Source organism: Fopius arisanus, unplaced genomic scaffold (genome assembly GCF_000806365.1).
Source record: "Fopius arisanus strain USDA-PBARC FA_bdor unplaced genomic scaffold, ASM80636v1 scaffold00007, whole genome shotgun sequence".
NCBI lineage: Eukaryota > Metazoa > Arthropoda > Insecta > Hymenoptera > Braconidae > Fopius > Fopius arisanus.
The window spans coordinates 857,035-870,622 of record NW_011887746.1 but is presented as its reverse complement, the minus strand read 5'-3'; the positions used below and the strand labels follow the sequence as shown (position 1 = coordinate 870,622).

Sequence of the window (13,588 nt, the reverse complement as noted above, 5' to 3'; positions counted from 1 at the left end):
AGCGATGCGAAAAATATCTGCGAGACGAGATATTTTGTATTAAATCGACAGACGAAAGATGAATTTTCTGGAAATTCGAGGACTTACAAATTGTTCTCTGAAGCTAGAAGTATTTTCTACATATTTTCTCACTCATCTCTTGAAATAAAATTAAATACTTCGGATATTGTAGTCATTTCGTGGATACTCGGGGTACAAAATCTCCCTCTCCCGGGGACAATCAGTAGGGAAGTTGTAAACATCGTCGCAGTGAATTAAATTCATTGATTTATCAAAGCATATCCAAATCTCTTCGAGATACGACGTATTGCTTCCCTGAAAAAAAAGGCAGAGTTTACCGAAATTTCCCAACTGTTTCAATAGTATTTCTTTCAATTTTCCTCAGTCCCAAAAATTTCGAAACAAGAACGATGGAATTACTTGTTTTGATTAAAAAGCAGACTTAGGCATTTCCCGAAGCACATTTTTCCGTTTTTTCGAACGAATCTATCACAATTTATAATATCTCCGGGTCTTATCTATTAATTATTTAGAATTAGTCAAACTTTTTCTAAACAAAGAAGGGAAAATGCTTAATTACCGGTCTTACACTGCAATGCAGTATTAACCGCTTCCCCAGGACTCCACCGACTCTCGCCAGAAGATCTTCAATGGAATATTGATTTCCTGGCAGAATATTCGCCCTGGCCAGAATCTTATTCATGTTATGATTATCATAAAGTTGCAAGCCTTTCTCGAAATATTTCGTCTGGGTGTTTAAAATTTCGAGTGAAGTCGAGCAAGTTCCGTGCTTTTCCCACTCGTGTTTCCATAGTGCTAGGACCTCATCATGATCATTTGCCGGCATCCACTCTAGCCACTTAATCTTCATTTCTTCTCTTATTGAATCGATCGATGTAGGATCGAAGATGGAGGTGTTATCGCAATATTGCACATCCAACGTGTGAAATTTTCCTGGCCAGAGACCATGGATCATCCACTGGTCTCTGATTGTCTGATTGCACCCACCAGTTGTTCCATTGTCCAACGGTAAACAGAGAGTCGTTGGCCATAACTGAGAGAACACGAAGTGGTCGAAATAAATCGAGTCTTTACTATCTTCAGTCCACTCTAGATTTCTGTCGGAAATTTTTTAAAGTTTCTGTCTTATTGTGCAATCCAAATTATTATTGTGTTATTGATTTATTTTTGCAATATCATTAGCGATTCAACTGGTGAATTAATCAATAATTAATAATAATGCATAAATCAACAATTAATTCGTTAATTAATTGGAATATTATAGTATAATGACTCAATTAAGAAAAAAACAAAGATTTGTACCCGTGGACTTCTCCGAGAATTCCCAACATCGCGAGAATTCGCAATTTCTGGATGATTCCCATGATGGAAAAATATCAACTAAAGGCTGTACAAAGGGAATCGCAAACACAAGTTCAGTGGACTGTAATTTAATCTAATCGGTGAGATCATCTCTCGTTTAGTTTGTTCATAGCCAATTGGGGTACTTGCAGAGAAGTTTCAAAAACAAATCGTTACAGTTTATTATCGATGAATATCCGATACCGAATGATTTGACATGAATTCCAGTATTATCACTGATCGCTTCAATATAGAAAACAGCAACGATTGTTAAATTCTTGAGCTCCTAATTTAATCTTCTATTTATATAGATGGAGTTCTTCGAAAAATTCGGGCAACACAGCAGAGATTTTTATTTTTATTTTATTTCTTCTTGTCTCATCCCTGCAGAAGGGCTTCACACAATTATTCTACATTAGAAATAGTTCAACGTGTTTAATAATTCGTTGATTGCTCAATTTCGTCTAATCCATCCAAATAGACGGCCGGTGGACTGTCCGGATAGATAATATCATGCGTTCGTGGACACTTCTTGGGATATTGAATACTCCCCTGGCAGTCGATCAAGTTAAACGATTTATCGAAGCAAATCTGAATTTCCGAGAGGTACGATAGCTTCTTCGCCTAAAAGACAAAATTAATTATAAATAAGATAGAAACTGCTATAAAAACTTGAGACGGACTTAAACATTAAAACCTCCAATTGTTCATGAAATTCATGCTCTAATCATGTGATAATCAATTAATTAATCCCAATCTACATAAATCTATACAAAAGTTATTTTTTATGTATTTATCTAAAAAAATTTGATTACTTACCGAATTACAAACTAAACTGACAACACAACGTTTTCCAAGTGCTTGATTGATTCCATCGACGATTTTTTTAACTGGATATGATTTTCCTGGCAGAATTTTCAGCTTATCTAGGATGCTCTTCACATAGAACTTGTCCCTGAGCTGCAACGTCTTCCTGAAATAGTTTTCCTGGGTGTTGACCGGTTTCAGCATCGTGGAGCATGTCCCGTGCTTTTTCCACTCATGAGTCCAGAAGTCCCTCGACGATTTTTTATTATTCAACGATGGCCATTTCTCATTCAACTCCTTTTCAATTGATGCTATAGCCGCGTGGTTGAATTTCGCGCCATTGTCGCAAAACGCTGGTTCTTTTGTGTGCAATTTCGTTGGCCAGAGTCCGTGGATTGTCCACCTATTGTCAGGAGGCAGTTTGCAAGGCTTCGCACTCTCGAACGTGGAGCATATCGTCTGGGGCCACTGCTGGGTCAATATTAAAATGTCGAATTCCTTTTCTGTTGTGAGACCTATGATCTCAGGTAGTTCTAAAAACTCAGGAACATTGGGAATCCCGGGATATCTACGAAATTTGCAAGAAAATAATTACAACGAAATTAATCTTCATGTTGCAGTTCTTTTTGTGAAAATTCTACAAGAATATTGTAGATTACACCAAAAGAATTGCAATTGCATGGAATATCCTAGATTAGATACTGGTAGAATAATTTTGAATATGGGAGAAACAGAATTAAAAACTTTACGTTTGCACGGTGACAATTAGAAGTCCGAAATACAAGAATCTCAATTGATTCGCCGAGATTAAATTGATTTCCATGTCTAAATTGATTTGGAAAAGGAAATGCCTTACTCCGCGATGAAAGTTCAAAAACTATAACAGCTCCCGAAATTTCATTTCCTTTTATCCTCCAATCGTTCCATTATCAGTTGATGTTTCAAGTGCTTTCACCTGTTATCAATCATGTTATCTGATTTTTCGATAAAGAGTGATTGCTTCATCCGGAATTTTGTTGGCCAATATTTTTCATGAAGTTGTATTGGATTACAGTACATTAATTTTAAGCAATTGCGAGGATTGGAATATAAAGAGGAAGACGGCAAGAGGGGAATAGGGGAAGAGGGAAGGGGGAGATAAATGAGAGAAGAATGAAAATTGCAGTGCGATTTGTTTAATTTCTTTATTTTCAAGATGACATTGTGTTGAGGCAACGGCGTCATTAAACCATGGACAGGGCAGGGCGGTAGCAGCACCTCCGTGACCCAATTATTATGCTAATCTCTCACCTGTTGCTCTACTTGTCGTTTCTACGTCTTTTCCTCCCTCTTCTCTCGGTTTATCGGTGAACGGCGTGTGGCGTATTTTTCTTTCCGGAAAATTAAATTAGATCGACTTTTTCTGGAAACATCTCTACACGGAAAGAAAAATACCGGAAAAATTACGGAACTTTCTCGTATTCGTGGGGTGACCTTGGTTTTCGGGAAAAAATATTGTAAGTTCCGTAAAAATTTTCGTAGCGAGCAGGAATTTTTACGAAACTTTCAGGACAATTTTACGGTACCTCCAGTACTTTTTCCCGGAAAGCAAGGTCACCCCACGAATACGCGAAAGTTCCGTAATTTTTCCGGTATTTTTCTCTCCGTGTAGCGTGAAATTTCTCTATTTAGACAAAATATTCTCACGAATTTACATGCCAATATTTTTGACGGCATTATTATATTTTTTTGCGAAATATAAAACAATTGATGTGACTCTACCACGCGTGTGTTTTATTAGAAATTAATTAATTAACGTGACTTTTTCTACCCTTTCGCGAAATCCGATTCTCCATCGGTTGTGTGTTTAATTCTCGCCGAAACACATTGAATTATTTGATCACTTTGTTCACACATTTTATTTTTTCAAGAACAAATTATATAATTAATACCATGATTGATTACCATTCTTCATGAATTGGTACATAAAATATTAAATATCAGAGTGCATCAAAAATTGTACAAAAAATATTTCATTCAAAAATAATTACAACTTTATAAATTCATAAAAAAATAGCAGATGAGATTCTTCGATATGATTTCCATGATTAAATTGACTATTCAGCAACTTTAGAAGTATCTCAGGAACAAGCGGGCAAAAGAAAATTTTTTCAACAAATTTATCACCCGCTGGTTCCGGAGAGTCTTACAGCGCAATTTCGCTGTACATTAATTGATATGACTTTTTACTTTCGTTTTAAAATTCAAACTAAATGGATGAATTAAATTTGTAATACATGATATTCTATTGGGACAGTCCCAGGATACAGGATTTGCCTCTTCGGGGAGCAATTCGTCGGAAATCCCGCGACGCCATCGCAGTCAATTAAATTCAATGACTTATCGAAGCAAATCCTAATTTCGAAGAGGTAAGACTTCTTCTCCTTCTGAAAGCAGAATTTTTGATAATTAAACAATCTTTCGATGGAAGTTTATAATCAATCGGAATTTAATCCAGTGACTGAAGTAATTTGAAGGTAATTGATAAATTGAGGAATTACTTTATTGGAGACGCATTCCACTTGACACTTCTTCCCCAGAACTTTGTAAACTCCATCGAGAAAGGCTTGAACCGGGTAGGACAGTCCAGGGTGGATGTCGGCCTTTTCAAGGACATGTTTCATGTCGTAAACATCCAGGAGTTTCAGTCCCATCTCGAAATACTTGAGTTCAGTGTTCAGGGGCTCAAGGACAGCTGAGCAGGTGCCATGCTTCTGCCACTCGTGTTTCCAGAATGAAAAGGGCTTTGTACCATTTTCAACATCAATCCACTTTACCTCCATTTCCTTCTGGATCGGGGACAGGGCTGCCACATTGAAATGTAGAGATGGATTGCAAAATTGGGGCCCAAGTTTGTGGAATTTTGTTGGCCACAGTCCGTGGATTGTCCACTCGTCGTCATGCGGCAAATCACAGCTGTGATCTGGGGATTCCTGTTTCCAGGTATAGCACACTGTCTGGGGCCAGTGCTGCGTGAAAATCAGGACGTCGAAGGCTGTGGAATTTTTAGTGGCGTTTACACGACGATTTCGTGGATTTTTTCTCCTTCTTGCATTCCTGCACAGACAAATCATTTATCAATGCAAAAATATTAATTCATCAATTAATCATTGAAAAAATTCTCGAATAAATTCACTCTGGGACAATTAATCACTGAAACAATTCAATTAAACAAATTAATTAATGAAACAATAGATTACAAATGATGAAAAAATGGAGAATTCATCTCCGAGTCACGACCAACTTATCGTACTTTAAATAATCGTAAAAAAACAAGCGTCCAGGCCTTCTGCAATTTCTGAATAACAAAAATTGGAAAAATACTGCACAAACAACTGCTCCGTTCTCTGGCCATGAGTGGAAACTGCAATTCTGAGCAATTACGATTCATCAAGAGAAAAAATATCTTACGTCTGGGCAGAACCGATCAGCATCACCAGCAGCACAACAAACCACTTTCCCCAGGTCCGCATGGCTTCTTGAATTTCTCTCCAATTTTTTTTCAACAATTACTATAATTTTTGTTTCATTGACGTACAGCAGCTGGTGCAAAGCTGACGGCCACTGACGCTAGTCGTTGAGAGAGTTCTTACTTTGTACTATTTCCAATGAAACACCCCCCACCATACCGCCAAGTGGCCTTCCAAGAAATCAGCTGGTGGTACCTGAAGGCTTTGTGTCGTCACAGGTAAATCTTGTCGTGATTGATCTCGTTGGATTTTGCTAAATGCATCAGTGGACCATTCGAAATTCATTATCGAAATGTCGAACGAGTCCTATCGAAATCAATTGCACGTGCTCTTCTAATGATGATTATCGGCAAATTTTTTAATTGTACGAGGAAGAGATAAGTGTTATCAGAAAAGTGGCGAATAGGTGACGCCACTGAGTATCGTATTACATAGGAATAAACAAAGAGTACAACTCGTTGCATAGACTATCGATTTTCATGGAAAATGGACAATGCTTCTTGAAATTAAAGGTATCCGTTAATAAATGTGCGGAATTTGCAGGAAGGAAAATCAAATTTTATAGTGAAAATTCTTTTCTTCTACGAAAAAGTATGATTTTTCCCAGTGAGCTCGTTTAAACCTCGATGAAAGCTTTTTGAGAAAAATTTTTAAACAGGAAATTCAAGAATTTGACTCTATTCCAATTAATTACGTCTGGAATTTCAGCAGACCTTTCTATTTTTCTATTTGTGTTTATCAATAATTACGATAACGCGTGTTGTTAAAAGACAGAATTAGGGAAAATTGTCTTGTACATTCAATCACCCATAAAAATTCTTATCAGCATGATTTATTCATCCACGACTTCCATCCGTGTCTGACGATCGACAGTTAAAAAAAAAACAGTGCAAACATCAATGACAGAATGTACGATTTCATTATTCTTAATTAACTTTCTGGATAACTGCACTCATCCACAGAGCAACTATATAAACATCCTCAGATTGTGCGTATTAAAATGACGAAAAATCGTTAATTACGACTGTACAAGCTTTCATAAATGAAAAACATCAACGAAATTCGGGTAACGGTTTTTAATTACTCCATGCTCAGATGACTCTTGACGAGTCTTCCAATGAGATGCAAAGCTTGAAATGTTTTGTTGGGCTGCAGTCGTTGTCTCAGTAAATAATAAGTGATTGCCCTGAAGACGACGAGGATGATGACGAGAGCGAGAAAATTGCTCCAAAATCCGGACTCAGCCATTCCCATTGTCCGGAGCATTTCCCTGGGAATGCTGTACTGACAATAGATCTCAGGACAAGGTAGAGTTTTTCTACCATATCCAAAGACAGCAACACATAGTGCTTCCAGACCGTACCTTATGTAACTCAAGTACATGGGGAGTAGGCGATAAAATGGAAGTGGTTCTTGCTCCCCTATTCCCTGAACTGCCAGCAGCATCAGAGGTACTGAGATCACAGGCCCAACGAACATTCCATTCTGAAATAGATACCACAATTTATTTTTTACTATCTCTCGGCAATTATGGAGTTTTATGGAACTTACCACGATGCTCAGGGTGCTGCCTATGGCTAGACCCAGACTCTCAGCTATGAAGACACACATTATGCAAGTGCTGAAGAACATTGATATCCTGAAGAGCTCCAGTGGTTGTCCCACGAAAAAATACACCATCGAGAGATAAATCAGCGCGAGAACTATCTGGACATTTGTTTATTTATCGATAATCAATGGTTTTATTTATAAGTAGTGAAATAGTTGTATTTGATTTTTGAGAGCAATTGCTATTTGGGAGACGGAGAATTTATCGTTTTTAGTATTTTAGCATTGAGATAAATTCGGCATAAATTTATAATACTCGATTTTTTTATTATTAATATAGAATTCAGTAATTTGTAATTGCAAATTACCATGGACCAACCTGTACTGGAATCGTAGATATTGTTAGTGCACAGAAGTACGGACTTATTTTGTACCATCTGTTAAAATGTTCCCGTTTCACCAGCTGTACCTCGAGGGGAACTGAAAAGTTCATAAATAGTTCAATCAATTCAATAATCGTAAATGACTTGACGTAAATAACTGTAGAGTAATTCATCAAATGATTTTTCTAGAGAAACAATTCCTTTGATATTCTCATTATAATAATTGTTACAATGTCGATAATAAATAACGGTGAAATCTCATTTGAACTGCAGAGAAAATAATGCAGATAAAAGCCGCAATTATCGTTCATTACTCAGCAGTCAGTTCTCAGTACTTACAATGTAACAAAACCGGTAACATCGGAATGAACAGAAAAACAATGAGACTGGCGAAACAGAAACCGAAGTTGAAGAGGGTTTTTGACCCGTCATTGCCAATTCCCAGGAATAATCCACCTATCACAAAGCCTAGGAAGATGTGCAGAGAGATTTTCAAGAAAACGTAATTCTGAAAGTGAAAGGGGAAGAATTACACTAAATTCATTAATTTTCTATCTAAAATTATTATTTCAACATAATAATAGTATATATACTAAAATAATTTTTTATAAACTGTTAATTAACGACTTAAACAATATATTCATACATAAATATGAATGTATTGTCCTAATTTTTTTTTATCAGATATATATTTTTGTATATGCCCTTGAAAAACTAAACTCACAAAAAATTATCATGAAAAATTATAATTTTTTGTGGATTTGGTTTTTCAAGGGCATATACAAAAATACGTATTTGATAAAAAAAATCTAGGACAATACCTTCATATTTATGTATGAATATATATTGTTTAAATTGTTAATTATCAGGTTATAACAATTTATTTATTTATTTAATTTTATTTTTGGTATATATAAACATTATAATTTTTCATGATAATTTTTTGAAAGGAGGTACTCACTCTATCCCGATAGAACTGCAACATCATCCTCCGTAGTAAAGTGTAGAATTGCTCCCACCAGGATATTTTAATACATTTCTCCTCACCATCGAGACCACATTTTTGTGATCTAGAGATGTTGATGATGGGACACCTGCTGTCAACAGCGGTGATCATTTTTTCTACAAGATCAGTTCCATATTCTCCACAAGAGACTTCGATAACTGCAGGATTAGAAAATAATAGTTGAAATTAGTTAAAATCTTATAAAAAAAAAAAGTAATTGCTCACCAAAATCGGCAGGATTGTAATGAATGGGACAATCAATTCCCAATTGATGGAGAAAGGGTATGACACCGTTGGCAGGACCTCTGTATGCGCATTGACCTGCGGTAACGACGTACACATGATGGAATTTTGAAAAAATACTAGCACTTGGTGTGTGAATAGAGCAAATTACTGTTCTTCCACTCTTTGCGACCCTCTGGAGCAGCTCAATGCACTGGATAGACGATAAATCATCCAGCCCTCTACGGTGAATTGACAATTAATAAAAATGTCTTATCAATTTTTTTTCTTTTCTCATTTTTTCCAGGTGATAATTGATATTTACGTTGTAGGCTCGTCTAAGAAGATCACTGGGGGGTTATTAACGAGCTCAAGGGCAATCGACAGCCTCTTCCTCTCACCTCCGGATAATCTCTCGGTTATTGTATCTCTTGCTGTTGTCAGTCTCAAAGTCTCCAAGATATCGTTAATCTGGGAAATTAATGTCACTCGTTTAGTATAATTTCATCATTTTTATGGGATACGTATTAATTTTTAACAGTTTTACTATTTTATTTGTTATGAATTCATTTTATTTCTTATTTTGATGTTCTTGAAAATATTTATCATTTCATCGATTTTTATTTCCTTTTTTGCTCGAATTGATCGTTAAATTTATCGTGACGTTTTCGGGAAAAATCGCCAGTCTAGTAGAAAATCTAAATTATCATTGCATTATAAAAATAGCAATCGAAATTTTCAGACTAGAAGAAAAAGACTTTCTTGTTGGATTCGTACTATAAAATTATCTCCAGTTTTTGCTCTATAAAATCGGTGTAAACGTCTTTATCATGCAGAGATGATTGATTACACATGAAAGATTGATCAATTGCTAATTGAGCAACGAAAAACATTTATGGAAATTGCTAATTGCAAAAACACGAATATTAAGAAAGGAAAAAAGGTGAAAATTGAAGTGTCTCTTCTGGAATCTAGAGAAAAAATTGATTGCGGCATTTTTTAACTTGAGATTGTTCGATAGATCGATTGACTTACGACAGCATTTTTGGTTTCTCGATTAATATTGAATCCTAGTTTTAAATCGGCAGAAAAATTCATAGCCTCTAGGACAGTAAGTTTGGGTTGGAGCAGATCCTCTTGCATAATATAACAAGATAATTTCTTAAATCTCTTCAGGTCCAATTTGATTCCGTTGATAGTGATGTGTCCCGCCATTCCGATGGATCTTCAACAATCAGATAATTGATTTTTGTAATCGATATATTCCTCGAATACGTATGAATAGAATGATGTTATGCACGTGCGCAAGGAAACCACTGAGGAACTGCCGCAATTTCAATGATTGACTCGATCATGACTCAATCGAAGGCTATAATTACGAATTGTTGCTTATCAATTTTTTTTTGTTTTCTTTTTTCATGTTTTTCCCATTAATTGTAGACAAGAGGTCACATTACAATTGCCGAGAAAAAAAAAATAGCCAAGGATTAATGCTCTTGAGAGAAGTGATTTTATATTTTTGCAAAATCGTACTTCCTCGAACCGATGATTTCTCAGAAGAGTCAAATAATATTAAAGTTGTTAATAATAATGGAATATTTCTTGTACGGATTTCTGAATCTAATGCCGGGGCTTTTAGGTGATTCGATGAAATCTTTTACTTGTAACCAGCGAGAATATTTAGTAGGGTAGATTTTCCGGCTCCTGAAGGCCCTAGGATGCCTGTGAGTTCCCCAGACTTAAATTGTCCACTGACCCCTCTCAAAATCATCTTCGAGCCTGAAATAAATAAAAAATATATGCAACCACCAGAAAAGTCTCATGAATTCTCGTGAAAAAATCCTAATTAATTAATCGCCTTCACAAGCAATTTATTCTCAATTTATTTTTAATTTTCGGTAAAAATTACAATATTCCACGGAATTTTTACATTTCGAAAGATCAAACAACAATAATAATAACAATAATAATAATGATAATTGAATATTTAAATTCAAATTTTGATTTTAAATTGCTCTCTAGGTAATTAATCAATGGATTTCATCGTTTTCGTCTTATTTAATTTATTTTCTTATTTATTTATTCATCTAAATAACTCGTGTCTAGGAATTCGCACTTCTAGAGTCTAACGACTGGAACTCCTTGAAGCAAGTGACTCTTTCATTTAATTCAAGGATGTTGCCCTTAAAATAAGAGAGAGCAGTTCTAGTTGCTTTTGATTTCTACATTGGATTGAAGTATTTATCACTTAAGTGACATTTTTAGCCAACAGTTCCTGAGATATTATTTTCTTCCTGTCATGGATTCGAATCATCAGAACAATGAGTCAATGGACAATAAGCAAAATGGAATTGAGAAATCTAACTACTGTAAACACTGGGTACAGTCCCTGTACTTTGGATAGAAAAATTACGCACACTAGGGAATCCGATCCAAACACGATATATCTTCAATGTCAATTTTTTCTTGAAGATAATAAATATATTGAAGGATTTGATAGCGTTTGCCGATATTCATTCTTTTTTCCAGAATTATTTGTTTGCGAAATAATTGATATCAAAGATTAACGAAGATGATTTCTAATTGAATTGATTCGAAATTTTTATTCCGCGATAATTTATGGGAATTACAGGAAAATTATGGTAAATACTTTGAGATGAATTGAATTTACTTAAATTTTAAATGAGTTGGGAATTAATGTGAATAGTTTCTGACTAGACACATCCGATAAAAACAGTGGCACTGAGTTCATATCATTTAATCGTAACCTTCGGTGATGACCCCAGATTATGTGGCGGGAATTTGAAATGGAGATTTTGTCATTCATTGAAAAAAAGGGTCACTGGAATGTACTTCGAGGACTTGATGTTTACTGAGTCATTGACTCCCCGAGAAAAAATGTAAATTTTTGTAAAAACCTTTTTTCACATCTCATTTACAGAATTCACACATCAGTTTCATTTACTTTTCCCATCGATCATATATTGTATATTATATATAATATGTAATAATTATTATAATATAATATAAATGAAGCCAGCCAGAATAAGCCAGCGCAATTTATAGGATATATCTTTTTATTTATGTTCTCCAGAAATTTTGCGGATTGGGGAGAAAAAATTTTTATTGCTGTCGATAAAGAAAGGAGTGGAATTTTTTAATTAGATATGAGAGTATCTTTATTGGGGAGTGAATTTTCTGGGCAATTTAAATATTTGGAAAAGGTTCACTGACCTTTCCTCCCAGATGGTACCGTGTAGGTGATCTCCGAGAATTCTATATCCACTGAGGGCATTCTCCTTGCATGTCCAACGGAGAAAATGCATGTATTATTCCTTTTTTCCTCGCACATTGCGTTTTTTTATTATTAATTTAGACGATTCAATTGAAATATCTCGATGCACTCGGCATCATTCACTGGAGTTGTCTCCACCGACTTTTTCTCCTGAAATCAAAAGTTTTTGGTAAATAAACCACTCCTCAGTAGTAAAACTAAATTTTTCAGCAATTGAAAAATTAGAACTTGAATTTTATTCGATCTAGTGATTATTCTTCATTTTTACATGACAGATAATAAATATATTGCATAGCATATATATTCAATATAGTATATAGCCGGCGCTTGATGTCTGCACTCTTTCATTTATCACATAATTTATTTTATATAGGAAATGGTCGAGAAATGTTTATCGTAATTCTATCAGAATTATTCTGATGTCTATTGAATGAACGGGGAAATTACAACTTCTAAGACATTTTATTACAAAATATTTCGCGAATCAATTAGGACTTGAGAATGTTTTTTTTTTAAATTGATGCTTCAATCAGGAAATATTTAACTCGCTAGTATCACGCTTCTAGTGATTAATGAAGTGAGGAAAACTTAGTTCGTGGTACAGATGATCATCGATTAATCGACGCGGAATTATTCCGTGGATTATTCAAAGATTGATTATTCCGTTTTCATCCTTTTAAAATTAATCAATTTATTTCCTTTTATTGGTAAATAGACTTTATTAAAATGAGATAAACCTGGCGAGATCACACTTGACTATTATTTTTTATATGTTTTATATGTTTTTATATAGAGTACATTTTATATTATTCCAAAATTGATAATTTGTCATGTATTCAATTCATTTATCGTGAGACCCTCTACTCAGTTTACTATAATCCACCCAAAAATAATAATTTTTGTTATTTTTCACAACTTATATTCCAATTTTTTCTTTAAAAATCAAAATATCTAAAATCTTTGAAAAATTGTCATTCTAATTACCGAAAAAATTGTTTATTATTAGAATTACTACGCAGAAAGTGACAGGTCAAAAATAATAACTACTTGTAGTGCAGATGTTAGAAAAATTATTGAAGTGGATCGCAGTCTTTTGTGTTTAGTCTTATCATTTCACTATCAAATACCTTTTTAATTATATATTTCTCAGTTATGAGTGCACTTTCACGAGAGTCCACTATTCATCGCCTAGGATTAGAAATGATAGAGTGAAGTAGAAATTTAAGTGCAGACAGAGGAAGTGTCTTACTTTGCTTTTTTATTCACGAAGAAATGGGAATTTATCACTGAGGGCTTCACTCTGCGCGCGTTGAACACTCGTCGAGTACTAAATCCAATATCGTCTGTACAGTAGCTTCACAGTAATAGTTCACTTGCTGTATGTCAACTCACCAATGCATTTTGACCATCCGTGCCAATTCACGGGCTGAAGACTCCATTTTTCACGCTGTTTTTC

At 34.8% G+C, this 13,588-nt stretch overlaps 4 protein-coding genes across 7 annotated transcripts; all 4 read right to left on the bottom strand.

Moving 5' to 3' along the window:
• Positions 1–74: 74 nt before the first annotated feature.
• On the bottom strand, positions 75–1,464 carry LOC105273821 (ribonuclease Oy-like). Of its 2 annotated transcripts, none has more exons than XM_011316473.1 (3): positions 1,324–1,464; positions 581–1,118; positions 75–315 (listed from the first exon to the last, which is right to left on the bottom strand). In XM_011316473.1, exons 1-3 carry the CDS (start codon positions 1,383–1,385, stop codon positions 151–153), a joined length of 765 nt encoding a protein of 254 aa, XP_011314775.1. In that variant the 5' UTR covers positions 1,386–1,464; the 3' UTR covers positions 75–150. The 2 variants fall into 2 exon arrangements, with proteins under 2 accessions (XP_011314775.1, XP_011314777.1); XM_011316475.1 differs by having other exon boundaries at positions 590–1,118.
• A 272-nt stretch (positions 1,465–1,736) lies between these two features.
• LOC105273820 (ribonuclease Oy-like) lies at positions 1,737–3,031 on the bottom strand. The gene is made up of 3 exons (XM_011316472.1): positions 2,919–3,031; positions 2,182–2,737; positions 1,737–1,986 (listed from the first exon to the last, which is right to left on the bottom strand). The coding sequence occupies exons 1-3, from the start codon at positions 2,990–2,992 to the stop codon at positions 1,798–1,800; spliced, it is 819 nt and encodes a 272-aa protein (XP_011314774.1). The 5' UTR covers positions 2,993–3,031; the 3' UTR covers positions 1,737–1,797.
• Positions 3,032–4,165: 1,134 nt separating this feature from the next.
• LOC105273819 (ribonuclease Oy-like) lies at positions 4,166–5,880 on the bottom strand. Its single transcript, XM_011316471.1, has 3 exons — positions 5,620–5,880; positions 4,710–5,265; positions 4,166–4,595 (listed from the first exon to the last, which is right to left on the bottom strand). The coding sequence occupies exons 1-3, from the start codon at positions 5,679–5,681 to the stop codon at positions 4,431–4,433; spliced, it is 783 nt and encodes a 260-aa protein (XP_011314773.1). The 5' UTR covers positions 5,682–5,880; the 3' UTR covers positions 4,166–4,430.
• Positions 5,881–6,494: 614 nt separating this feature from the next.
• Positions 6,495–13,528, bottom strand: LOC105273818 (ATP-binding cassette sub-family G member 1-like). Of its 3 annotated transcripts, XM_011316470.1 has the most exons (12): positions 13,382–13,528; positions 13,260–13,320; positions 12,072–12,282; positions 10,499–10,616; positions 9,873–10,062; positions 9,163–9,308; positions 8,841–9,079; positions 8,571–8,773; positions 7,949–8,117; positions 7,606–7,706; positions 7,230–7,385; positions 6,495–7,163 (listed from the first exon to the last, which is right to left on the bottom strand). In XM_011316470.1, exons 3-12 carry the CDS (start codon positions 12,187–12,189, stop codon positions 6,759–6,761), a joined length of 1,845 nt encoding a protein of 614 aa, XP_011314772.1. In that variant the 5' UTR covers positions 12,190–12,282; positions 13,260–13,320; positions 13,382–13,528; the 3' UTR covers positions 6,495–6,758. The 3 variants fall into 3 exon arrangements, with proteins under 3 accessions (XP_011314772.1, XP_011314770.1, XP_011314771.1); XM_011316468.1 differs by having other exon boundaries at positions 13,260–13,528; XM_011316469.1 differs by lacking the exon at positions 13,260–13,320.
• Between the last annotated feature and the right edge of the window lie 60 nt (positions 13,529–13,588).